This window comes from Nyctibius grandis, chromosome 12 (assembly GCF_013368605.1).
Source record: "Nyctibius grandis isolate bNycGra1 chromosome 12, bNycGra1.pri, whole genome shotgun sequence".
Lineage (NCBI taxonomy): Eukaryota > Metazoa > Chordata > Aves > Nyctibiiformes > Nyctibiidae > Nyctibius > Nyctibius grandis.
In genome coordinates, this window is record NC_090669.1 from 755998 (window position 1) to 780172 (window position 24175).

At 54.6% G+C, this 24175-nt stretch overlaps 1 protein-coding gene across 1 annotated transcript; it reads right to left on the reverse strand.

Moving 5' to 3' along the window:
* Window positions 1-17396: 17396 nt before the first annotated feature.
* On the reverse strand, window positions 17397-23470 carry GINS3 (GINS complex subunit 3). Its single transcript, XM_068411166.1, has 3 exons — window positions 23233-23470; window positions 22265-22498; window positions 17397-19617 (listed from the first exon to the last, which is right to left on the reverse strand). Exons 1-3 carry the CDS (start codon window positions 23404-23406, stop codon window positions 19387-19389), a joined length of 639 nt encoding a protein of 212 aa, XP_068267267.1. The 5' UTR covers window positions 23407-23470; the 3' UTR covers window positions 17397-19386.
* Between the last annotated feature and the right edge of the window lie 705 nt (window positions 23471-24175).

Here is a 24175-nt window from a genome sequence, read left to right on the forward strand (position 1 = left end):
TCCAGAGATGGCAGCAGGGAGGTCGCAGCCCTGGACAGGGACTCCCCAGGACCTTGCTGAGGGTTTGGAGATGCTGCTTGCAGACTTGTGTCATCTCCCAGAATTTAGTCAACCCCCACCCCCGTTGCTCATTTCCAGGTGCTGCTGTGGCACCTCACTTCCCAAGGACCTGAGGAGCCCTCTGCCCGGAGATCACAGAATCACAGACTGGTTTGGGTTGGAAGGGACCTTAAAGCTCATCCAGTCCCAACCCCCTGCCACGGGCAGGGACACCTTCCACCAGACCAGGTTGCTCCAAGCCCCATCCAACCTGGCCTTGAACACTGCCAGGGAGGGGGCAGCCACAGCTTCCCTGGGCAACCTGGGCCAGGCTCTCACCACCCTCACAGCAAAGAATTTCTTCCTCACATCTCATCTCCATCTCCCCTCTTTCAGTCTAAAACCGTTCCCCCTCATCCTGTCACTCCATGCCCTTGTCAAAAGCCCCTCTCCAGCTTTCCTGTAGCCCCTTCAGGTACTGGAAGGTGCTAGAAGGTCTCCCTGGAGCCTTCTCTTCTCCAGGCTGAACAGCCCCAACTCTCTCAGCCTGTCTCCATAGCAGAGGGGCTCCAGCCCTCTGAGCCTCTCCGTGACCTCCCCTTGACTCGCTCCAGTGATGTTGGTGATGATGTTGAAGTTGGGCCGCAGCTGTCTGAGGGATGTCCTGCCCCTTGTGCCAAAGAGGGGAGGTTGTGTTGGGGAATATGTCAAGCATGGGGGATGTTCCCCAGTGCCCAGGGCCTGCCCAGAGAGGGGTATCCACATGCCACAGCTGAATCTCTTGGTCTCTCCCAGCTGGGCTTTGCTCTGGTCTCCCGGGGCTGGGGCCACATTCCTTCTTTGTGCTGCCACACCTCTCAATCAGAGCAGTTGGGTGGTGATGGACACCCCAAACCTCGATCCACCAAAGCAAGTGGGTCTGAAGGGACAAACCAAGCTCTGAATACCCCCCGCAGTGAGCTGTCCCCCCACGCCGCTCAGGGCTGGGGTCCCCACACGCGCTGGCAGCCAGCCATCCCCCAGCAGCATGGGGACTCCTGGCCAGGCTCCTGCCAAGCCCGAGCAGCCTGGGAGCCACCTCGTCTGTGCCACAGTGTGCTGGGCATCCACCGCAGCGGGACGGGAAGAAGTTGGGTGCTGCGGTGTGAGTCAGGTCTGAAGTGGCGGAGGAAAGGCTGCCAGGAGCACGGTGCCGCTCCCCAGACCCGAGCCTCTGCCCTGCCGCTGCAGGCTGGCGCAGGGTGCCATCCCCCTTGTCCCCGGTCAGCCTCCATCCCCCCCCGGTGAGCAGAGGGGGCAGAGCCAGGCAGCAGGAGGTGCTATTTTAAGCCCCCCTGGCTGGGAGCTGGACCTCTCCACCCCGGCTGTCTGGTGTGGCTCCCAAGGCCCCAGGATGGGTCTGGCTGACTTCATGGGGTGACAGGGGCTGTGGACCCTCCCTGAAGCCCAGGGTCATGCGCAGGGGTGGGGATGGGGTTTTACACTCTTTCTCTGTACCGAGCACCACTGCAAGCCGCAAACATCCCCATGAAGGTTTCACGTATTTCCATGCAGGAGATCTTCTCGTGGGATTTTTTGGTAGGGAAACTGAGGCAGGAAGCAGCTGGGCAGGGGCTGCCAGGCTCCCAGGCTTTATCCACGGGCAGCCTTACGGAGGCTCTGCTCTCAGCGCGCTGTGGTGGAGAGTGGGGCAGGTGGATGGCGAAAGGGGAGCTGAGGTGGGGCTGCTGCTGGGGCTGCAGAGCAAAACTCCAGGGAAAGCTCAGGGCCCCCCTCCCTCTCCAAGAGTCACCTCTCGTGAACAAGAGCAGCCTGAGAGCGATGGGCTGCCCTCCCCGCCGGGATCCCCGGCATCGGAGCTGCCTCAGCGGTCACGCCTGCAAGCCGAGAGGCAGAGGACGCCAGAACTGCTGACCCCAGCGATGCTGCTGCTGGCAGGGGGGAGGTGGCAGGACACGAGGCCCTGGGACCTGTCATTTCCCCCATCTCTGGAAGAAACCTGGAGAGTTTTCATTAACAAGAGGGTAAAGGCCATAAAACTCTAACAAAAATGCTCCAGCCCAGCCCCGTTCCTCCCCAAAGCTCCTGTGGCAAGGACCACAGTGCTGTCTCGACCTGGCAGAGGCGAGCTGGGACCCCCAGCCCCGCTGCAGGTACCTCCGCACCCCTTGGCCACCCTTCCCACAGCAGCACCCAGTGCTCGTGGTGCCACAAGGACCTGTCCGGTGAAGGACAGCTGGTGATGGATGGAGCACGCAGCCACCACCGGGCAGAGTGGCCGTAGAGGTGACCAGCAAGGGGAGCAGAGGTGTGAATCCAAGCCCCGAGGCAGGGCAGGGTTTGACGCACGGCCACGAGCTCCAGGGTTCATCCTGCGCCGCCCACGGGGCTAATCGGGGGGCAGGAGAAGAAGCAGCCTGGGGCAGATGTGCTGGCTGCCCGCGTTGGCTGGGCTCGATGCGCCTGTATCAAAGGGTTTCACGGGGATTAGGCACCAGTGACGCAGTCCAGTGACGATGTGCAGAAGAGTCAGGGCTAAATTTAGCCTCGGTTGTGCGCGAGTGTGATGTTTTTATTGCTGCCCTTAAATAAAGACGTTGTTTGGAGCATGCGGCTGCTGGCCCTGCCTCGCTCAGCCCTGGACCTTTGATGGGCCGTTTCAGTCAAGCTGTTCAAAAGGAGGAGAAATAAGGAGAATTGGTGGATGGTGAGACATGAATCCTGTGTCCAGTTCTGGGCCCCGCACTTCAAGAAAGATGTTGAGGTGTTGGAGGGAGTCCCGAGGAGGGCGATCAAGCTGGTGAAGGGTCTGGAGGGTCTGACCTACGAGGAACGGCTGAGGGAGCTGGGGGTGTTTAGCCTGGAGAAGAGGAGGCTCAGAGGTGACCTTAGTGCTGTCTACAACTACCTGAAGGGAGGTTGTAGTGCAGTGGGAGTCGGCCTCTTCTCCCAGGAAACTAGCGATAGGACAAGAGGACACAGCCTCAAGCTTCGCCAGGGGAGGGTCAGGTTGGACATTAGGAAGCATTTCTTCTCAGCAACGGTCATTAGACACTGGAAGGGGCTGCCCAGGGAGGTGGTGGAGTCACCATCTCTGGAGGGGTTTAAGAAAAGACTGGACATGGCACTTAGTGCCATGGTCTAGTTGACATGGTGGTGTCAGGGTAATGGTTGGACTCGATGATCCCAGAGGGCTCTTCCAACCTGATTGATTCTGTGATTCTGCTATATCCCAAAGGCCTATTTCCACAAATGCCCAGGAGCCATCTCTCAGAAACCAGCAGTGCACACGAAGCAGTGAGAAGGTGACCTCAGTGGCCATAGGGATGTGCTCGTGCTGAGCCAGAGGCGTCTGCCAGGCAGAACTGCTCCACGGGCATGGGACCACGTGCTGTGGAGCCATGGCTGTAGCAAGGGGGCTACCAGGCTGGCTTGGGCTTGAGGCAGTGGTGCTGGAGCACCGGCTGGTGCTGATGGGCCCCATCCTGCATCCCATTACCTGCCCTCACTAGGGCAAGCATGATCTGCCCCAGCCTTGTATCCGCAGCTTGCTGGCTCCAAAATAATCTGGACCAGAATGACAGCAGGGCAATTAGACCTTGAACACCTCAAAAGAGACCCCTCAAACTCTGCCCAGAGCCCCCACATTGGTCCCAGGATGGGCCTGTCCCCCCAAGGATCAGCCCCCAACATCAGAAGGACACGGAGCTGTTGGAGCGAGTCCAGAGGAGGCCACGCAGATGCTCAGAGGGCTGGAGCCCCTCTGCTGTGGAGACAGGCTGAGAGAGTTGGGGCTGTTCAGCCTGGAGAAGAGAAGGCTGCAGGGAGACCTTCTAGCACCTTCCAGTGCCTGAAGGGGCTACAGGAAAGCTGGAGAGGGGCTTTTGACAAGGGCATGGAGTGACAGGACAAGGGGGAACGGTTTTAAACTGAAAGACGGGAGATGGAGATGAGATCTGAGGAAGAAATTCTTTGCTGTGAGGGTGGTGAGAGCCTGGCCCAGGTTGCCCAGAGAAGCTGTGGCTGCCCCCTCCCTGGCAGTGTTCAAGGCCAGGTTGGATGGGGCTTGGAGCAACCTGGTCTGGGGGAAGGTGTCCTTGCCCGTGGTAGGGGGTTGGGACTGGATGGGCTTTAAGGTCCCTTCCAACCCAAACCAGTCTGTGATTCTATGATCCTCCTCAGCGTCCTCTCCCTGCAACGCAGCCCGCGAGCTGGGGACAGGGAGCGTTGCCTCCGTGACCTGGCGCAGGGCAGGGATGTGCTGTGCCCTGTCTGCTCCTCCGCCACGGCACAAAGCATGTGCTGGGGCTGGCAAGCCGCCAGCCCCCCCAGATGCCTCTGGCCCGCGCAACACTGGGCTACCAGTAATTTTCCATCCTGGCTGCGGGCTCTGCCCTAATGAGATGTTCTCCTACATTCCTTTAATAGGGCTGGGCCCCGTTCAAGTCCCTCTGTTCATTCAGACCCCGAGTCCCCCCCGTTTCGCTGCTCTGAGCCGCCCACCAGTTCTGCAGGACGGCTGCTCCTGCTCCTCCCTGTGCTCGCAGCCCCTCTGCCTCAGGGAAATGGGAGGATTTTGTCCAAAAGCCAGGGGAAAAAAAAAAAAAGCCCAGCAACCTGCCAAGAAAAATTCCCCTGGCTCAGCTGCACCCTTGGGCCAGGGACAAGGCAGCCCTGGGGACGCTGCCGGCTGCCTCTGCACCTCTGCCTGGAATTGTAGGTCTGGCTCCGTCAGCTGCGTTGATCGGCCAAGCAGGGCAGAGCAAAGGTGATTTACAGAGGAGGTACCTGCTCCCGGAGCTGAGCGTGCGGCACCGTGCCGCCTTGAACTCCCTGCTCCTCGCAATGAAGCTGCTCGGCTCAGCTCAGGCGTTGCATTCGGTGGGGCTGGAGAGCCAGAGGGACATACCCCGCTCCTAAGGGAGCAGAAGGTGGAGAGGCAGGCCCTCCTCCTCCCGCTCCAGCCCAGCGGGGCCGATGTGACCCGGCATCGCTCCAGCGCTTGCTGTCACTGCTCCAGAGCCGGGCAGAGGACGCGGGGGTCCCTCGGGAGCACTCCTGCCTCCACGCAGAGGGGACAGCGCGTGGCTTTCCAGAGCAGGGGGGATCAGGTGCATCCGGCAAGTAGTGTGGATACAAACATCCCCTTGACTGCCCCGGGAACGGCTTGTCCCAGGAGGAGCAGAGAGGAGGCTGAAGCCATGGGTGCTGCAGGGACCCCTCTGCTGCTCCGGGCTCCGGGCAGCCTGTTGCAGCCGAAGAGAGCTGAGCATCCAAGAGTCTCCACCTCAAAGTCTCAAACCACCTCCAGGAGCACTAGAACCTTGATGAAAATACATCAGTGAACCGCGGAAGGGTTCACTCACCTCCCTCGGGTTTTGCAGGCACCAAAGTGGGTGCAACCTCCACCCCCACTGTGGTGTGCAGCCCCCCAGCGCCCCTCGGAGCTGCACCAGGGACAGACAGGGAAAGGCACCCAAAGCAAAGGTGCAAAATGAAGGATGCTTAATGTCTTAGCACCAGCAAACGTGTTGCTTTGGACAAGAGATGCCTCGAAACACATAGAGAGGCACCAGGAAAGACAGATGGCTGCAGGAATGGGTTGTCCTACCACAAAAGCCCTCTTTTGGAGGTGCTATTTCCCAGGCCCTCGCCTGCAGAGCCCACCTGCAGCCCCTCCGTGACTCGCTGGGCTGCCAAGGCCTTCGGGCCCACAAGCCAACCTCCTGCCCCTCTCTCCCGAGCCGCCCCCTCCATCCCTCCCTGCCTCCTCCCAGACGCTTCTGAGGCAGCCCCTGCTCAGAGCCAAGCCAGGCTTTAAATAAATACCTGTCAGCAGAGCGGAGCTGAGCTGTTCAGAGTGCCTGCATGTGTGCAGACGCGTTTAGCGAGTCGATAGGCGTGAGACAGAGCAGGGACAGCAGGGTCTCTCTCCTCGGAGGCCAGAGCCTGGCACATCCTCATTAATCAGCATTTTCAATTACGCAGCACCCATCGTGACGGAGCGATGTTGCCCACTCTTACCTTCCCCTGGAGAGCAGGATAATGCCATTTCCAAGGGCTGGCTTCTCTGGCTGTGCACTGCCGCGACGCTTTAAGGGGAGGGTGATGGAGTGGGAAGACTCAATCGTTGTCAGAGTTTCCACAGTTCCCCAGTCGCCACCAACAGCGTTTGGGGACACAGGGGCCAGGCGTGCACGGGCTGCACCTCTGCTGGACGGTTGGGTGCAGCTCGGCCAGGAGGTGGGGAGTAGGTCCCACTCCTGCCTGGGTACCAGGGAGCCTCGTGAGCACATGCCAAGGTCACCTCATGGTGAGACCAGGACGTGCCAGCAGCTGAGGGCACTTGGGTCTCGAAACTCAGACCACTTTCCCGGAGGCCCTCGGCCTGGCAGGGCAGAATTTTTAAAGCAGATTATGTTTGGCTTCTAATATCAGAAAGATAAGAAGCAAGCTCAGGTGAGCCCGGCCACCCTCCCGCTGAGACAACAAGGTGCTGCTGATCCCTGCACAAGGCTGGACCTGGGTTCTCCCCTCTGTGCTCAAACTGCAGGGAGCCCTGGTGGGATGGGACCCACCACCTCTCCCTGGAAGGTGGCAGATGCCCATCGCCTGCAGTGGACATGTCAGCAGGCTGCCCATGAAAACAAGCTGCTCTATCTCAAACCTAAGCCTGGCCCGATACAGATGTCCCCAGGGCTTTGGCTCTAAGGGGGTCTCACAGATGGCCACAGCAGCCCCGGGTGGCTTTGACGCTCCTCTGCTTGTGCAGGCAGAGACTGATCCAGGAGAGCCAAGCCTGCTCTGTCTGCGCTGCCCAAACACCCAGGATCTCGTCAGCGCATCCAGGATGGAGCCAGGCTGGGGCCTTGGCCCAGGCTCCTGGGTGGGTGGCAGAGCCAGAGCCGAGGAGGGGCTGTCACACAGGAGGGACAGCAAAGCCTTGGACAAAACCAGCCGGGGAGTGAACTCCCTGTGCTCGGGTGGGGGAGGCTGGCAGGAGCGAAGCCAGCTCTGCCCCAAGGGCGGGGGGCTCCCTAGGGTCCCAGTCATGGGAAGAGGAGCCTGGAGCACAGGGAACACACCTGGGGTTTTCCAGGCATCAGCTGCCCTGCCAGGGTGCCTGGCCCAGGACGGGGACACAGCGGGGCACAGCAGCACAGGCAGGAAGGACTCCAGCACAGCCAGTCCTCTCCCAGGCAGGAGAAGGCATCTGGAGGGGTCCGAGCAGCCACCCGCAGCCTGTCCTCCTCACTCATCCCAAAAGCCATCACAGGAGCAGCCAAGTACCCAGCTCCCCTTGCCTGCGCCCCACCAGCTCTGCCCTTGACCTTCTCCTTGGCCCGCAGATGATCAATACCTCTAGCTCTGGGGGGGATCCATCGATCCTAATGATTTAATCCCGCTTCTCGCTAATGCACTCTCTGGTTGTGCTGCATTTGAGCCACGGACCTGGCAGATGCTGGGGACAGAGGCAGAGGGCTTTGCCAAAGGCACCGTCACACGCTGTCCCAGGACAGCAGGTTAACTCTTAGCATCCCCCTTTGCAACACAACACTCTCTACCACAGAGGCAGGTCTTCAGCCCTTCCTCCCACGGCTCGTGGCTCGCTGGAGGACCATAAACCTTCCTCTCTCAGCTCTCCACCTCCTTGGAAAGGCACATTCAGTATGTTTGAGTGCCCCCAGCCAGGATTTTGGAGCTTTTAACCAAAACCTACCAACGTGTCCTCACTATCCCTCATTGCCTCTTCACTCAGCAACTGCTCCTCTCCAGAGAGCCTCCATCAAACTCCCTGTGCCTGTCTGGAGATGGGAGGACTTGAGGACACCCTGACCCACCAATGATGGAAAGTAGGAGCCAACATTTATAGAGTCCTTTTCTCAAGGCACCCAACTTTTAGCCAGGACGAAAATGCAGGCACTCAGGTAACGGTGGGGAGTTGAACATGTCCCCCTGCCCTGCACACAGCCACCAGCCTGCCTGCCTGCCTGCCGGTCCAGCCCCTCCGGGTGGCCAGCCTGCTGCCCCTCCAGCCCCTACCATGCCTGCCCAAGCTGGAGGCACTGAATTTCAGCAGCTTCCCGTTAAGAGCAGCCTGGAACCCACCTGGCACCAGGAGCACTGCTGGGAGCCATGTGTGGGAGCACCAACCCAGCCATGCAGCACACACCTCCCTGCCCGCTCATCCTGTCCCTCCCTTTTTAGCCCTGTCCTTTATAGGAGAAGCACAGGCCAAAACTAAGATGAAGTCACTAAACTAGTTTGGGGAGGGCTGGATATCAGGTGCTGTGCTGGCCTGCGCATCTTCCCAGCTCGAGGGCTTTAAATCCAATCCTTGTGTCAAACAGTCCTGGAAAGAGTGGTTTTCACCAGTGGGTGCCAAATACCCATTCAAACCCACTTCTCTTCCAGCCTCCAGGTCCCTCCTGCAGCAGGGTGCTGCACATCCCTGGGGTAAAATCATCCTCGATGGTGTTGCTGCTGGCTGTGTGACCATACCACTGGTTACAGCTGGTCCTGGCAGAGCTTCTGGAGCCCCATCCCACGTCCTGGGCTGGACCAAACAAGGGGCTCTGTCACTGACCTTCACTGTGAATCCAGTCACACGCACCCATCAATAACTAAATGCAAGATAACAAAATGAGCTGTCGCAGCCAATTAACATTGGAGGCTGGAGAGGGGCTTTTGACAAGGGCATGGAGTGATAGGATGAGGGGGAACGGTTTTAGACTGAAAGAGGGGAGATGGAGATGAGATGTGAGGAAGAAATTCTTTGCTGTGAGGGTGGTGAGACCCTGGCCCAGGCTGCCCAGAGAAGCTGTGGCTGCCCCCTCCCTGGCAGTGTTCAAGGCCAGGTTGGATGGGGCTTGGAGCAACCTGGTCTGGGGGAAGGTGTCCCTGCCCGTGGTAGGGGGTTGGGACTGGATGGGCTTTAAGGTCCCTTCCAACCCAAACCATTCTGTGATTCTATGATTCTATGAACATGCTGGGCTTAATCAGCTTGTGGGCTTTCAGGGTGGAGGTGAGGGGCCAGCTTCAGACCAGAGGGGCTGGGGAGAGGCAGGGTGAGGGGTCTGGTGGGTCACTGCCACCCCTGTCTGCTGGCTTTGTCAGACAAGAGCCAGGAGCAGGAGGGCGATGCGGGTGGTTCCGTGGCAGCGCACAAACGTGGCATCACCTCAGTGGTGGGTGGACACCCCAGCCCCAGCCAGAGCCAGCAGGGAGGGATGGGCAGCTGCTGGGCAGCCAGCACCGAGACACCCTGCGCAGGGCTTCAGCCCCAAGGCAGACCCGCTTGTTGGGAGAGCAGCCAGCTACAACTGCCAAACCCAAAAGGGTTCCACTTAAAGCCAGGAGGGATCTCAATGTCTGTCGTTGAGTGCCTCTCAATTAATTAGCATCCTGCTGATTCTACAATTAAGGCAATTGCTAAGGAGATTAAATCGGTCTCTGCCATGAAGCAGATGCTGTTCCCAACGCCTGATTCGCAGTGATTTTCCTTTCCCTGTGCCATCCTGCCCTGCTGACTCAGCTGAAGCCCCAGGGTGCTGGGCACAGCCCGGCCAGCCGGGACTCAGCGGGGCTCAGGGGCTCTGGTGGGATCCCTTTGCAGAGGCGTTAAATGCCATTGCACACCCAGGGAGGGTCTCACCTGGATGATGCTGGTGTAAAGCCAGGGCAGTGCTCATCAGGGGAGCAGCGTGGCCGCGACAAGGCCCGGCCATGGTCTGTTCACCCCGTTCTGCCCGCGTCAGCACGGGACAGGCTCAGAGCCGGGCAGCCAGAGCTGCATTTGTGCACCCGAGAGCCCAAACTGAAAGGAAAAATCCCAGCTCAGCCTCCAGGCAGGGCTTGGTAAATCCACCACGACTGCAATAAACCCTGCTGATCTGGTGCAAACTTGGAGTAACTGGTTTCACTGGAGCCAGTCCAGATTCGCAGGGGCAATACAAGAGAGTAGAGCCCTGCCCAGGGAAACACAGGCTGTGCCTGGCTCGGCTCCGCTCCTCTCCACCAGCGCTCTTCGGTCTCCGCCAGCGCAAGCGAGGGGGGACTCTTCTCTGAAAGCCTTTGCAAAGGGTGTGACTCCAACAGTTGTTCTGTCAGCAATGGCCAGGGCCTGTACATGGCCCCCCCCGCAAGCCCACGAGCCCTCTGCTCCCTGACCCCAGCCACAGAGCTGCCCCCTGGCAGTGCAAGCGGCCCTTCAGCCACCCATGGGCACAGAAAGGGCTTAGGAAAGGGGCTGCAGGATCCATCAGCTCCCGCTCCCCCAGGTGTCAATTAAAAACCCAAACTGCAAATCTTGTATTTGTTAGTGAGGAGAAGGCAAGAAACTCATCTTAAATCATTGCTGTGACAGGAGCCTGTCCACCAAGAGACATCTGCCCTGCACAGGACGGTCCCACAGCAAGAGAAACGGGGACACTGGAGGGTTGTTTTGATGGTGCCTCGATTTCTGTACCTGCTTTACTGCTTCCTCCCAAGCACATCGCTGCCGAGCCCCCCAGCTGCGGGACTGCCATCCAGAAGGACCTGGACAGGCTGGAGAGATGGGCCTGTGCGAACTGCATGGAGTTCAACAAGGCCAAGTGCAAGGTCCTGCACGTGGGTCGGGGCAATCCCAAGCACAAACACAGGCTGGGCGGAGAATGGATGGAGAGCAGCCCTGAGGAGAAGGACTTGGGGGTGATGGGTGACGAGAAGCTCACCATGAGCTGGCAACGTGCGCTGGCAGCCCAGAAAGCCACCCGTGTCCTGGGCTGCATCCCCAGCAGCGTGGCCAGCAGGGCGAGGGAGGGGATTCTGCCCCTCTGCTCCACTCTCGTGAGACCCCCCCTGCAGTGCTGCGTCCAGCTCTGGGGCCCCAACATCAGAAGAACACGGAGCTGTTGGGGCGAGTCCAGAGGAGGCCACGAAGATGCTCAGAGGGCTGGAGCCCCTCTGCTCTGGAGACAGGCTGAGAGAGCTGGGGCTGTTCAGCCTGGAGAAGAGAAGGCTCCGGGGAGACCTTCTAGCACCTTCCAGTGCCTGAAGGGGCTACAGGAAAGCTGGAGAGGGGCTTTTGACAAGGGCATGGAGTGACAGGACGAGGGGGAACGGTTTTAAACTGACAGAGGGGAGATTGAGATGAGATGTGAGGAAGAAATTCTTTGCTGTGAGGGTGGTGAGAGCCTGGCCCAGGTTGCCCAGAGAAGCTGTGGCTGCCCCCTCCCTGGCAGTGTTCGAGGCCAGGTTGGATGGGGCTTGGAGCAACCTGGTCTGGTGGAAGGTGTCCCTGCCCGTGGCAGGCGGGTTGGGACTGGGTGGGCTTTAAGGTCCCTTCCAACCCAAACCATTCTATGATTCTGATTCTGTGGTCCTGTGACTGTGCTGCCGTGTGGTCATCTCCTCGCTCCCCTTTTGCTCTAACGCCTGAAAAAAAAAAAGCCACGCTGCATCCTACGCATTTGGCAGCTTCTCGGTCTGAAGTCAGGGAAAAATTTGCCTTTTATGTCCAGCAAAAACCTCCTGTTTGTGAGGGTTTGTCGTAATCCTCCTCGTGCTTCTGCTTTACCTAGGGAGAACCCAGGGCCCTCAAGGGACCAACAGGACAGCTAGAGACAGGCCCAGCCTTCTAAGTCACACAAGCTGAAAGCGCAGGTTGGGCTTTTGCAACGTCCCTTTGCTTTTTGCCACTTTTTTTGTATCACAGCATCACAACAGAGATGGAACAGCAGGACCCTCAGGAGGCATCTCCATACCACCACCCGCCTCTAGGCACAGAGAAATCTGGAGGGGGTAAGGCTGGGCCAGGCTTTGGGATTGCAGTTTCTGAAGGTCCTCTACAGCCAAACTGGGATTTCTGACGGTGAAGCTATTTTTCTCCGTTCTTACAGGATCCCAGCATAGGCTTCCAAGCTTTAAAGCAATCCTCACCCTCGGGGTCCCCGCTCTGTTTCATATGCTAATTTAAAGTAAAAGGCTTTTAATTCATAGTTGTCAATGAGAACCTGAGGCTGAAACAGGGGCAAGAGCAGTCTGCAATGCATTTGAGTGCCATGAATCAAGCACAGCCCTGATACCACACCACCAGGCATTAAAGACACACTTAGAATACCAGTACGAAACGGGTTTGGTCCTGGGGTGCTGCTGTGCTCCTACACCTTCCAGCTGGAGCTGGGGAGAAGCAGGCCCAAGGGTTGTGTTTCCAAAGGGGCTGAGCTGATGAGCAGAAGAACCTCCCCTTCCCCCAGGGAATGCCAGCTGCCTTCTCCATGACTCCGGCGATGCCCCATCCTGACAGCGGGATCCTGGGCACACCCTGCCCAGGAACACGCACGGAGCCAGCACATCCCTCACCTGCTCCATCAGCGCGACGCGCTGTTCCCCCGCGACGCCGTGCCTGCAACTCCGCACCTAGACCTAGGCACAGCCCGAGAGCACCCTGAGATGGGACACACCGCACTCCACAAACCTCATCTACGTCCCGACACGCTCCTCGCACCCCAAACCCTGCTCAGCCCAGGTGCTGCCCGCGCCTGCGACCCAGCACCTAGAGGAAAAGCGGCTTCTGTCCTAAAGTACGAGGGATTTCTGCCTTGCCACAGGGTTAGCTGGAACACCTGAAGAAGGTATGTTTCCCCCAAGATGTGGGGGAGCAGGGCGAAGAGCTGCAGCTTCACGGAGGCTAACGAGAGGCAAAAGACCACAGCGTGTCCTGCCAATCCAGACAGAAAGGATCCTAAGGCTGCTGGCACTGCTTGGCAGCCTGCCACGAGAAATAACTCTTCCAAAATAGAAGCGTGCTAATCTCGGGAACCTGCTGGTATTGTCGATGACATTAATGAAGTGTTTGGAAAACCAGAACAAACGCCTTGGCTTTTTGGGGCTGTGCCGCCCCATGTAATTTTCCACAACAGCCGAGGAGTGCTCCGGCGGCCGTGCTGCTCTTCCTGCCGCTCTGCTCTCCTGCGCACAGCTCCCCGGGAGCAGCGGCGTGGGGTTGGCTCTGCTGGGCTCCCAGCAAGCTTGGCACCTGCGCTGGGAAGCCTGGCCAGCCCTCGGTGCCCAGGGAAGAGGCTCCCAGGAGCAATTTCCTCTGTGAAACAAAACCCATTAAGCATACTCAATGTAAATGTGCCAGGGGGAGGTGGAAGCTCACTGTCTTCCTCTTTCCTCTTGTCTTCAAGCTTTGTCCCAAGCCCCCTCTGGGTTCTTTTTCACTCCCTGGGTTCCCTCTCCAGCTCCTGCCTCCTCCTTCTCTCCCCTACCTCCTCACACACCTCCAGCTCTCTTTACCCCAGTCCCTGGTCTCAGACAAACCATGTGGTGATGCGCAGCCTGGAAGTGGTCCTGCAGTTTATTTCCTGTCTACAGTGGGAAGTGGAGGCACTTCAGGACCCTTTCAAACGAGGGAGTACGACACTGAATGCTGACTTGCTTCCTGAGAGCCTCCAGATACTCCCCTGCCTGCTCTGCTTCCCATCCTCTCTTCCCACCTCCCATCTCCTGCCCAAGCAGACCCAAAGGGACCGCTGTGGCTGCCACCCCCTGCCTGACTCCCTGTGGCTGCCCTCCCAGGGACACTGCTCTCATGGCCAGATGCTTCCATGGCCTCTGTGGGTGGCAACTTCTCCAAGGCTGCTTTTCTTGCTCCTTGGCAGCTAGGAGAGCTCCCTCCAACAAGTGGTGGGGAGAAGAGGGCAGATGCAACTTTACATCTTCTCCCTGTCTCTCGTTGTCCCAATGTCCCCTCAACAAATCCATGAGGACATATTGTAGAAACAGGAACAGCCACAGCTCCACCCACCGCAGCCAGGCCCTGCAGGATGGCAAATATGACCCTGGCAGAAGGGCTCTGGATTTCTGGACGGTACGTGTTGAGCACTGGGCTCAGGCTGGCAGAGTGTGGATGACCTGCTGGTCTCTTCCCTTTCTGATCTCCGTGAATCCCAGCCTTTAAACACACACACACGAACACTCAATCCTAACCTCACTTCTCCAGCACCAGGCAAGTCCCACACCCGCTCAGGTGGTACCCAGCACGCTGCGTGCTCAGCACATCTCACATCGACTGAAGGGGCACAGCCAAGTCCATCTCTTCCTCTGCTACTCTTTCTTGGCAGCTTTCTCACCGCTTCCCTCCTTACTCAGCAATCAGTAACACTTCATTTTCGTTGCCTCTGCCAACCGTGACATCCACTCTTCCTGTATGCTCAAATCTAGGACAAGGTAGCACAACCTAAACCCCACTCTGAATCTCACTTGACTTGTGTTTTCACCTGGCAGATGCAACAGAGTCTCTTAGACACCTAGTTTGATCTCACAGGCCAAACAGGGTTCTCACTACCTACAACATAAAGCAGTTACGGTAGGACCTGCACAAAAACAATGTCTTAAGCTCAGTGCCCCCTCTCTTGGCTGCTGACAAGCAGCGCATGCACAGGCCCTCCCAGGCCACAGCCTTCCTGTGCTCATTGCAAAGTCCCCCTAGGAACTACTGGGAAAACCCAACACGTGCACTTCAGCCAGCAGCAGAGGTTACTGCAGACTCCAGCAGAAAAGGAGCAAGACAGTGTCTCTAAAACTGCACTGAAAACAGCCCTGAGGAGAAGGACTTGGGGGTGATGGGTGACAAGAAGCTCACCATGAGCTGGCAACGTGCGCTGGCAGCCCAGAAAGCCACCCGTGTCCTGGGCTGCATCCCCAGCAGCGTGGCCAGCAGGGCGAGGGAGGGGATTCTGCCCCTCTGCTCCGCTCTCGGGAGACCCCCCCTGCAGTGCTGCGTCCAGCTCTGGGGCCCCAACATCAGAAGGACACGGAGCTGTTGGAGCGAGTCCAGAGGAGGCCACGAAGATGCTCAGAGGGCTGGAGCCCCTCTGCTCTGGAGACAGGCTGAGAGAGCTGGGGCTGTTCAGCCTGGAGAAGAGAAGGCTCCGGGGAGACCTTCTAGCACCTTCCAGTGCCTGAAGGGGCTACAGGAAAGCTGGAGAGGGGCTTTTGACAAGGGCATGGAGTGATAGGACGAGGGGGAATGGTTTTAGAGTGAAAGAGGGCAGTTTTAGAGTAGATCTGAGGAAGAAATTCTTTGCTGTGAGGGTGGTGAGACACTGGCCCAGGTTGCCCAGAGAAGCTGTGGCTGCCCCCTCCCTGGCAGTGTTCAAGGCCAGGTTGGATGGGGCTTGGAGCAACCTGGTCTGGTGGAAGGTGTCCCTGCCCGTGGCAGGGGGTTGGGACTGGATGGGCTTTAAGGTCCCTTCCAACCCAAACCAGCCTGTGGTTCTATGGTAACACCAGCAGGGTATAAAGCTCCAACCCAACTGTGTATCTAATGTAGGCCGAGATGATAATATTGTTTGAACAGAGAGCGCAATGTGAAGCTTCCAGCTTCATTAACCCTGATTCACTATGGAATTATCTTAGTGCTGAAGAGATCAGATTGATTTGTGCACATAAGGTCAGAGGACACAAGAAACTAGATAAAAACTCAATACACTGGTAACATGTATGTTCAGCTCCAGCCCAGCCACAGTAGGTTGGCATCCTCTCCATAGCAATGTGTGCATGACATGAACAGGTTCACACCATCCCCACAGTCCTGCTGACACCACGCCAGGTTTAGCTTCAGAACAAAGCCCATCAGGTTGTTCCCACACCCAAAAGACCCCTGGGCCTACATGTAAGAAGCAGCTCTCAGGCAGCAACGCTGCAGTAGAACATACAACTCAGGGCAAGTATTCAGACGGTCTTCACCCAGGAGACCCTTTAAGGGAAACCCGAACTGGCACAGCTTCTTTCAAAAGGAGCATCCGCCCACCCCAGACTTGAATCACATTGCCTCACCACCACAAAACACAGACCAGCACGTTACACTCACTAGAGCTCAGCTCCCAAAGCCAGTCTTGCAAAGCAAAACCATCAGACCTAAGATGGAAGTGTGCATGGCCTTCCCCCATTACTCACTCATGTGAAATGATGAAACCAGGGCTTCTAACGACCTGGCTGGACAAACACCTCCTGAGATGGGCTAGACAGGGCTAATCATAGAACATGTGAAGCTGGAAGGGACCTATAAAGATCACAGAATCACAGAATCAACCAGGTTGGAAGAGCCCTCTGGGACCATCAAGTCCAACCATTGCCCTGACACCACCATGTCAACTAGACCAGGGCACTAAGTGCCATGTCCAGTCTTTTCTTAAACACATCCAGAGATGGTGACTCCACCACCATCAAGTCCAACTCCTCGCTTTAAGGGAAGGACTGGATGAGGTCAGCTCATACCTCTTTTCAAAAACAGGCCATTAAAACCCAAACATATATTCTTATGTGAACACATAACTAATCAGCATCTCAAATTTTGCCTGTTTTTTATTGGATTGCAATGAAAACCATTATGGCAATACTGTATAATGTGGCTATGGACTGCTTTCTCATAAACATCAGCAGCCCTCCAGTTTAAAAGCTGAGGGACACAGGGAGAAATGACACTTAAAAAGTCCTTTTCAGGCCTCTTTTGTACAGTTCTATAACGAGGATTTATTGTGCCATTCTGAAAATACACAAGTTCAAACTCCTCTACCTTACAGCTTGCTGCAGTGCAATCATAAAGGACAGTCTGTGTTCACAAAAAGTACAGAGCACTCTTTTGTTGTATTGCTGGACAGAAAAGCATTCCAGCCAGCAAGGAAAAAACAAACAAACAAAACAACAAAAAAGCCAACAAAATATCAAATCTACTAACCAAATACTGTCATTTAAAATTACAGGATCAGATTTTTTAAGGGTCTTACTGGTGTTTATTCCCAAATACTCAGGGTTACTAAAAGTGACATCGCCTGCTTCCAAAAAGCCAGTGACATTAAAGACTACTTCAGGGATTTTTTTCTCCCCACTCTGAAAGCAGCTGCACAAAATGTTGGCAAATGAGCAACAGCCTGCTTGGATTTTGCTTTCAGCAGTAGAGAAGAAAAACGTTGTCACAAATGTAGGAAAATGAGTTTGAATAGTCACCAAAACCAGTCCCAAAACTGATGAACTAGTGATTTTGGTTATAGATCTCAAAGCCACCATCTCATTAAAATAATCCTTCCATTTCATAGATTCATAGAATGGTTTGGGTTGGAAAGGACCTCAAAGACCATCTAGTTCCACCCCCCCTGCCACGGGCAGGGACACCTTCCACTAGACCAGGTTGCTCTCATCTCAGATGGCCTTGAACTTGCTTCCATTGCAGCTGAAGCGCTGAACACAGCTTTGACGTGCTACAGTGCTTGGAGCAGCAGGGTACGAACACAGAGACAGCCAGCTTCCACCTTCTACCCAGGACTCTACAACAAAGTCGAGGTAACACAGAATCAACTCCATCCATCTTGTGTTTCCTAAAAATGCAATTTATTAAAATCAACAGCTTATTGACTGGTCAGTGTCTCTCCTATGACTTGAGCAAACAGCTATTACCCACGTGGGCTAAGTCAGACAGGAACTACTTCTATGCTCTCACAACTGCACGAATGTAGCTCCCAACCGCGGTACCTGTAAGAGAAGAGGAATGATACAAGCAGGACTGTGTTATCTATTATGGCCACAGTTCTGTAGAGACCTGCACTTCCTGATCTAGGACTATTTTTTCTGCTGCAGGGCAATTAACAGAGACATTTCACATTACAAGCGTCCCCTTACAAAATATTTATTCAACGTAAAAATCCGGAAATCGGCAAGAGACAAAAGCTTCATGAAAATGCACAGGCGATTATGTGCCATTAAGTCATTAAGTGCAGCAGCATTTGATCTTGCACATACTTGAAATACTTCATCAGGCAGCTTCCAATTAGTCTCCTGTGGCAGGACAGCTGGCCCTGTGCAGCTGAGGCAGAAACACCAAGGTGCTTGTGAAGCCAGCACGCTGTCCCCTCTCACCGCCTCCAGAGGCAGAGCTTTCACTTCTCTGCCCAAGGAATGGCCACGCACCCTTTGTACTTGAGGTTTCCAGTCTGAAGTATCCGATACCCAGGTGCATCTGCAAGTCCAGTAACAACTCCTCCAAGATTTGTATCTTGCTGTCACCTCCCAGTGACTGCCACAGAAGAGGAAGTGCTCAGTATCGCTACGATCTCGCTCCTCCACTTAGGTACTCCGCAAGGTCCACCTTCTACAGATGCTTAGAAGCACCCATAAGATATCTAACACCTGCTTCCAAAGGATGACCATCCTGATGACTGTGGGAACTACGTCTACAGAGATATCCATCTGTTCTCTGTCCCCAGTCCAATGGGACTTCAGATAATCTAGGCTTAAGGGCAGCCACATGGGGTGATAACCACTGTGCTGGTTAGCAAGTCCCACTCCAGTCACTCCTGCTGGCAAGAATGACGTTTACTAGGATCATTTTGCTAGGATCATTTAGATGGATCAGAAGGAAGGAAACTCAGTTCATTTGCTCTGTGCCTTCTATTAACCAAATTTAGTAACCAGAAGAATTTCTCCTGGGAAAACAGATGGCTCAGAGGTTGATAATGGGGGAGAGTTTCCATTGAAGTTGCTGCTTCTGATCCAGTCTGGACTAACTTTGCTGCCTTCTGTTGCCTCCTCTATAAAACGAGCGGAGGACACCCACCCATCGCAAAAGCCACTCCCCTCAAATGAGAACATTCTCCACCCTGTGCAGCATCAATCCCACAAGGGCTGAAAGGGAGAGAGAGGATGAGGCAGGCACATGAGACCTGCCCAGCAACTTCACTTGCTACACGGGTTAGAGGAGGTATTTTTCTCGGGGGCACTAACACTGTGTACAATACTCAGGAGAAGAACATTCCTACCTCACAAAGAGTCCCTGCTCCACCTCAGTGGATAAGAAATGGGAAAAATTCAATGCGGTTTCTACCACATTTTTTTCCACATCATTGGGGCTCTCCAAAGAACAGAGAACCTGGAAACAGCTGTTCCCAGGAGGTTGGAACGGGAAAGGCAAGATGAAATACATAGAATTACACTTTTTTCCCAAACAGATCCAGTATTGTAAATATCAATTTGAAAGATAAAGAATAATAAATATTAACTACCCTTTTAGAAAATCCTCTCATACCCTTTCAGCCACCTAGCAAACACTTTCACTGCAAATCCTCAGGGGTGGTATGAGTAAGCTGTAAAGCTATCCAGCGATGTGATCCAATCTATTTTTTATACCTTTGCCATCTGCCTTTAAAATTTGTACTAGTCTAACCTGAAGATGTTACAGCAAAGAATTCCCATTAATGGACAGGGAGCCTGTCCTTCCCCAAAGCTGATTCATCCTTCTCTTCTGTGACAGACAACTGCAAATCTCTCGGTGTCTCCCACTGTAGCTGCATGTTCTTCAGGCTTTTAAGCATCCATATCTGTGAACTTTCTTTTCCCATAATTCTGGACCAGACTGGAAGCTGTGATTTGAGAAGCCTGTCCCTTTTCCCAGCACTGGAAGTCATTCAGCGCTTTCTGGCCAGCCTGAAATAAGGCTCGCTCTAGTTCATCCAGCCGAGCCACCAGCGCTGATGTGTCTTCGTTGTAGGCGTTCTGAGAGGAGTCCATGATCCGACGAAAACGGCTGATAAACGTCTAAAGAAGATAACAGAATTACTGACAGGTAACGCAGAGGCTTCTTCAGCTCTACTGCTAGAGGCCTGCGCTTTCAAGACTGAAAAGCCAAAGGTACAGGCTCTAGTTCACAACTGGTCCAGGGTCTGCAAACAGCGCAGAACTTACTAACCTTGGATATAAAGACAAACCATTTCCTGCCTGAGCTGGGAAAGCAAGTGCCTGACACGCTTACTGGGTGGGAAGCAAGCACGGAATTTGATTTTGGCTGCTTCCTAACGACAGGCTTGAGCAGACCACAGGGTATAACACAATTACGATCTATTCCACCTCCCTTCACAAGCAGTTGTTGCTTTAGATGGGGTGGAATGAACGTCATGCCACAGCAGCTGCTGTAGGAACGTACAAGCTGCAACGTGTGAACGGCCTGGAAGTTACGCCAAGGCGCCACTGTTTCATTCAGGATGCTGAGAAAACACTTAACTGTGAAAAAAATAAAACCCCGCAAAACTACAACTAATAAATAACATTTTAAAAAGCTACGCAACAAGACATATTCAAGGATTTTTATTTCCCTCCTTATCTTTGCTTTTGGGAATAAAAAAAAAAAAAAGGGGGTCAAAACTCTTTGAAAGCTGTGCTTTGTTATTTCAGGAGCTGGTTTTAGAATCATCAGAACTGTAGTATTTTAGAGATTTATTTATAGAATAAATATATTATAAATTAATAACTCTCATTTTGGCTTTGTCACCAAATAGTTACACTTCACATTTATAGTTCCTGAATATTTGGGAGAGGGTTTTTTGGTGTTTTGTTTTGTTTTTTTTTAAGTCAGCACAACTCCCCTCTTGTTTGCTTTTAATAAAGAGAAAGCATACCTTGCATGCTTTGATTTTTCTGTCAACAAGTGATACATGCTAGTGTGTGGCTTTTTTCCTACCATGTCCATTAGCAGAAAGAGAAAAGACAAGGAAAGGGGTGGTCACCTCCTCAATGCAGAGAGCAAGCTTTCAGTGGACAACTGAAAGCAGCAGTGCTTTAAAGCCTCTCTGCACCAGCCTTCATTTCAAGAATAAAGGAAAAAGCCAATAGCAATCATCCCAGACTACTTAGAGAGCTGGCTGAGGAAACCTCAGAGCTGTTAGTGGTTACCTTTAAAAGCTCAAGGAGCACAGAAGGCCAGAAACTGGCAAAGATGGTATCTATCTTTTAAAAGAGAAAGAGGAGATGGATAGAGAGGAAGGAAGAGCCAGGGAATTATAAATCCATCAGTATCAATTCCTGGAAACATACTGGAACAAATAAACTATACATAAACTTCTGCAAGAAAACACAGAGGAGAGTAACAGCCAACATGGACTTGCCAAGAACAAACTTTGAGAGCCCAGCCTAGTTTCCAGTCATGGCAGGATGCCAGGCCTTACAACGGGAGGAAAAGCAGCAGAGAGGTACCTGCCGTGGGGCATCCTTGCAAGATTTAGCTAAACCCCCCAGAGGTGGTCGGTAAAGACAATTATCCATAGCTCCCGTCAGGAGGGAAGAACATAGCGAGTGGAGTTCAACAGGGGTCTGTGTGGAACAGAGTACTCTTCGATATATTAATTAATAGGCTTACTGCAGGAACAGAAGTTATGCTTATTAAATTAGCAAACAACATGCAGGAGAAGGGATGACTACAAGCATGTTGGGGAGCAGGACTCTTAATTCATAATGATCCTGACAAATTAGAAAGATGGTGTCAAAACAATAGGATGTAATTCAGCTGGGACTAACGTAAGGTTTTACACTAAGGCAGAAGCAGGGAACTGCACAACCACAGGAACAACTGTCTGCATATGCAATCTGTACCATCTTACCGTGGACTGCAAACCGAATGCATAGCAACGTCACTTTATCGTGACAAACAAGATGCTGTACCACAATGAGCAAACATGGCCTACAAAATTCACAAATCCTTTTTGTTTTCCTCAGCACAAGTCCGGAGGAGACTGTACGCTGTTCAGGGCACTGCACGTCACGGTGGATGCAGATCAACTGGAAAGATACCAGCAGTGCACAATAAGGACAGTCAGAGGTGAGAAGGCATGACCCACAAAGAGATACCAAATGAATTGGGACTGTTGCAGGAAGGAAGAGAATAATCTGTCCTCAGTGTTTACTTTGTAGGAGACAAACAGAACGGAGCTTGTATCGCTGCAAAGGAGCTTTAGTTTAGACATTAGAGGAAACCTTCTGGGATTAGGATGGCGATGCACTGAAACAGATTGCCCAGAGCAGTGTGAAGTCTCATCATTACAGAGCTTTAAAAACAGGATAGAAAAATAGAAATAACAGAGGGTGAATTAATTCTGCCTGGCAGCACGGGCATGATTAAATAATCTTATGTCTCCTCTAGTCCTGTTTTACAGGATTTTATGAAATACCATATCTACAGTGTGGAAACTCAAAGCTAAAATCACACCTCTGGATGCCTACTTGAGGCTTCCACCACTAGACTGTGCAGTTGCCAAAAGGGTCATCCTACAGCTTGATCTAGAAATCCATATTCAATCCAGAAGTCATATGGATTAAACCAGAGTATTTTTCCTGAAGACTGCTGAGCAGCTGGGAACAAGAGGAAGATGGAAAAACATAAAATCAAATTTCAAGACTTAGTTCAGATACTTGCCTGCAGGATAGTCTGAGCTATCTCAGGATTCTCTGGATTATCAAAATTCAGGAGCTGGGAGCCAAATCCATAGTAGTACGGCCCCATTTTATGCAGATCAACCACATTGGCATCAGCGCTGAATACTGTCCTCCAGGCTTCCTTGTAAATCTTTGGCAGTTCCACAGAAATGATTCTTCTTTTGCTGTCATGTAGACCTTTAGCAAGCCACAGAGGTATTTCCAGCTTTGATTGCTGCATGAATAAGAAAAAAAAAAAAATCAAACGCCATGTTATTTTCAACGTCATGAAAATACACCCAAAGCAACCCCAAAGACAGACAGTGAACTTAATTAATGAAGATTAAGTATTACAAAAACAGAACCCCAGACTGGTTGGGGTTGGAAGGACCCTCTGGAGATCATCCAGCCCAGCCCCTGCCCAAGCAGGGTCACCCAGAGCACGTTGCACAGGGTCGTGTCCAGGCGTGTTTGAATATCTCCAGAGGAGGAGACTCCCCACCCTCCCTGGGTTTGTTTTCCGGACAGTTCACTGTAATTGTAATATAAACGAGACACACTTTAGAGGCGTTAATTATTACTGCAAGACTCTGAAAGTGGCTTTTTTTTTTACTGCTGTTGTACAATCTAATAATCGCCAGATTATTAAACACCAGGAAAAAAACCAATGCAAAATCCATACAATAAAAGTAAAAATAACTTTAAAAAAAAAGTAGCTAGAAGCATAAATTCCCTTGCAGCGACTCCAAACCAAAGGAGGGCCGCCGGGGCCCGGGCGGCGGCGCGGCAGCGAGTCCCCGGGCCCGCCCGGGAGCAGCCGCCGCCGCCAGGGGCTGCCCAGGCCCGGGGCGGGCGCCTACAGCTCCCAGCGCCCCCCGCCTCGCTGCCCGGCCCGGCCCGGCCCGCCCCGCGCGGCGGCTGCCGGGAGCTGTAGTCGTTCCCCCCGCCCCGCCCCGCCCCGCCGGGTACCTCCGGGATGGAGTCGCCGGTGCCGGCCCCCTGGCCCAGCGCGAAGGCCAGGCGCGGCAGGGCGCTCTCGGCGCGGCCCGGCAGCTTCTCCTGCGACATGAGGATATCGTCCAGCGACAGGAAGTTCTCCTCCAGGCCCAGCCCGGGGCCCACAGGGTGATACGCCTCGGACATGGCCGCCGGAGCGGCCGCCGGAGCGGTACCGCCACCACGGGGCTCCCGCGCGGCCCGTCAGGCCCCTCCCGCCGCCGCGCACGCGCCGTGGCACCGCCCGCCCCCATCGGCGCAGCCGCGCCCAGTGCCCGGCGGTGGGGCCGGGGCCGGTGCCCGGGCGCCGGGCTCTGCGTGGCAGCTGCGCTCGCACCGCGGCGGTGCCCCCTCACGCCCCGGATAGCCTCGGGAGCGCCGCGGCCGCGCTGGCCCCGCTGCCGAGCCAAGGGGAGGCCGGGCCTCAGGCCCCAGCTGCCGAGTCCCGGGCCTGACGCGGCCTTGTCCTGCCCGTGCCGGCGTTGCCTCCATAGAGCAGCCCCCGGCTGCCCGCCGCCTGCAGCCTTTATGGCAAGGGGCAGCTGAGGCAGCGGGTCCGGCTTGGACCCTGGGCAGTTCCTTGCAGCCGCCATCCCCCCCGCATGCCAGCCGGGGCCGTGGAGGCAGAGCTCTGTGTGTACAAGGGGTCTCTCAAAGGCGTATGTGGTCCAAATACACACACCAGGCTGTGTTTGCAGCAGTGCGGCCTCGATGGTTGCTCCCCCACGGCAGCACGCTCGGGGGATGGCCAGCGCTGCTGGCTGATGAGTCCCCGTCCTCCGACAGCACCTCCGGGCAGAGCATCAGTGAGGGCTGGCTGCAGCGTCTGGCCCTCAGAGCAGCCGTTCTGCTTAAATTGCAGCTTAAATACATTCATCTGAACGCACCCGTTAGGCACATGAAAAGCCAAGAGAAC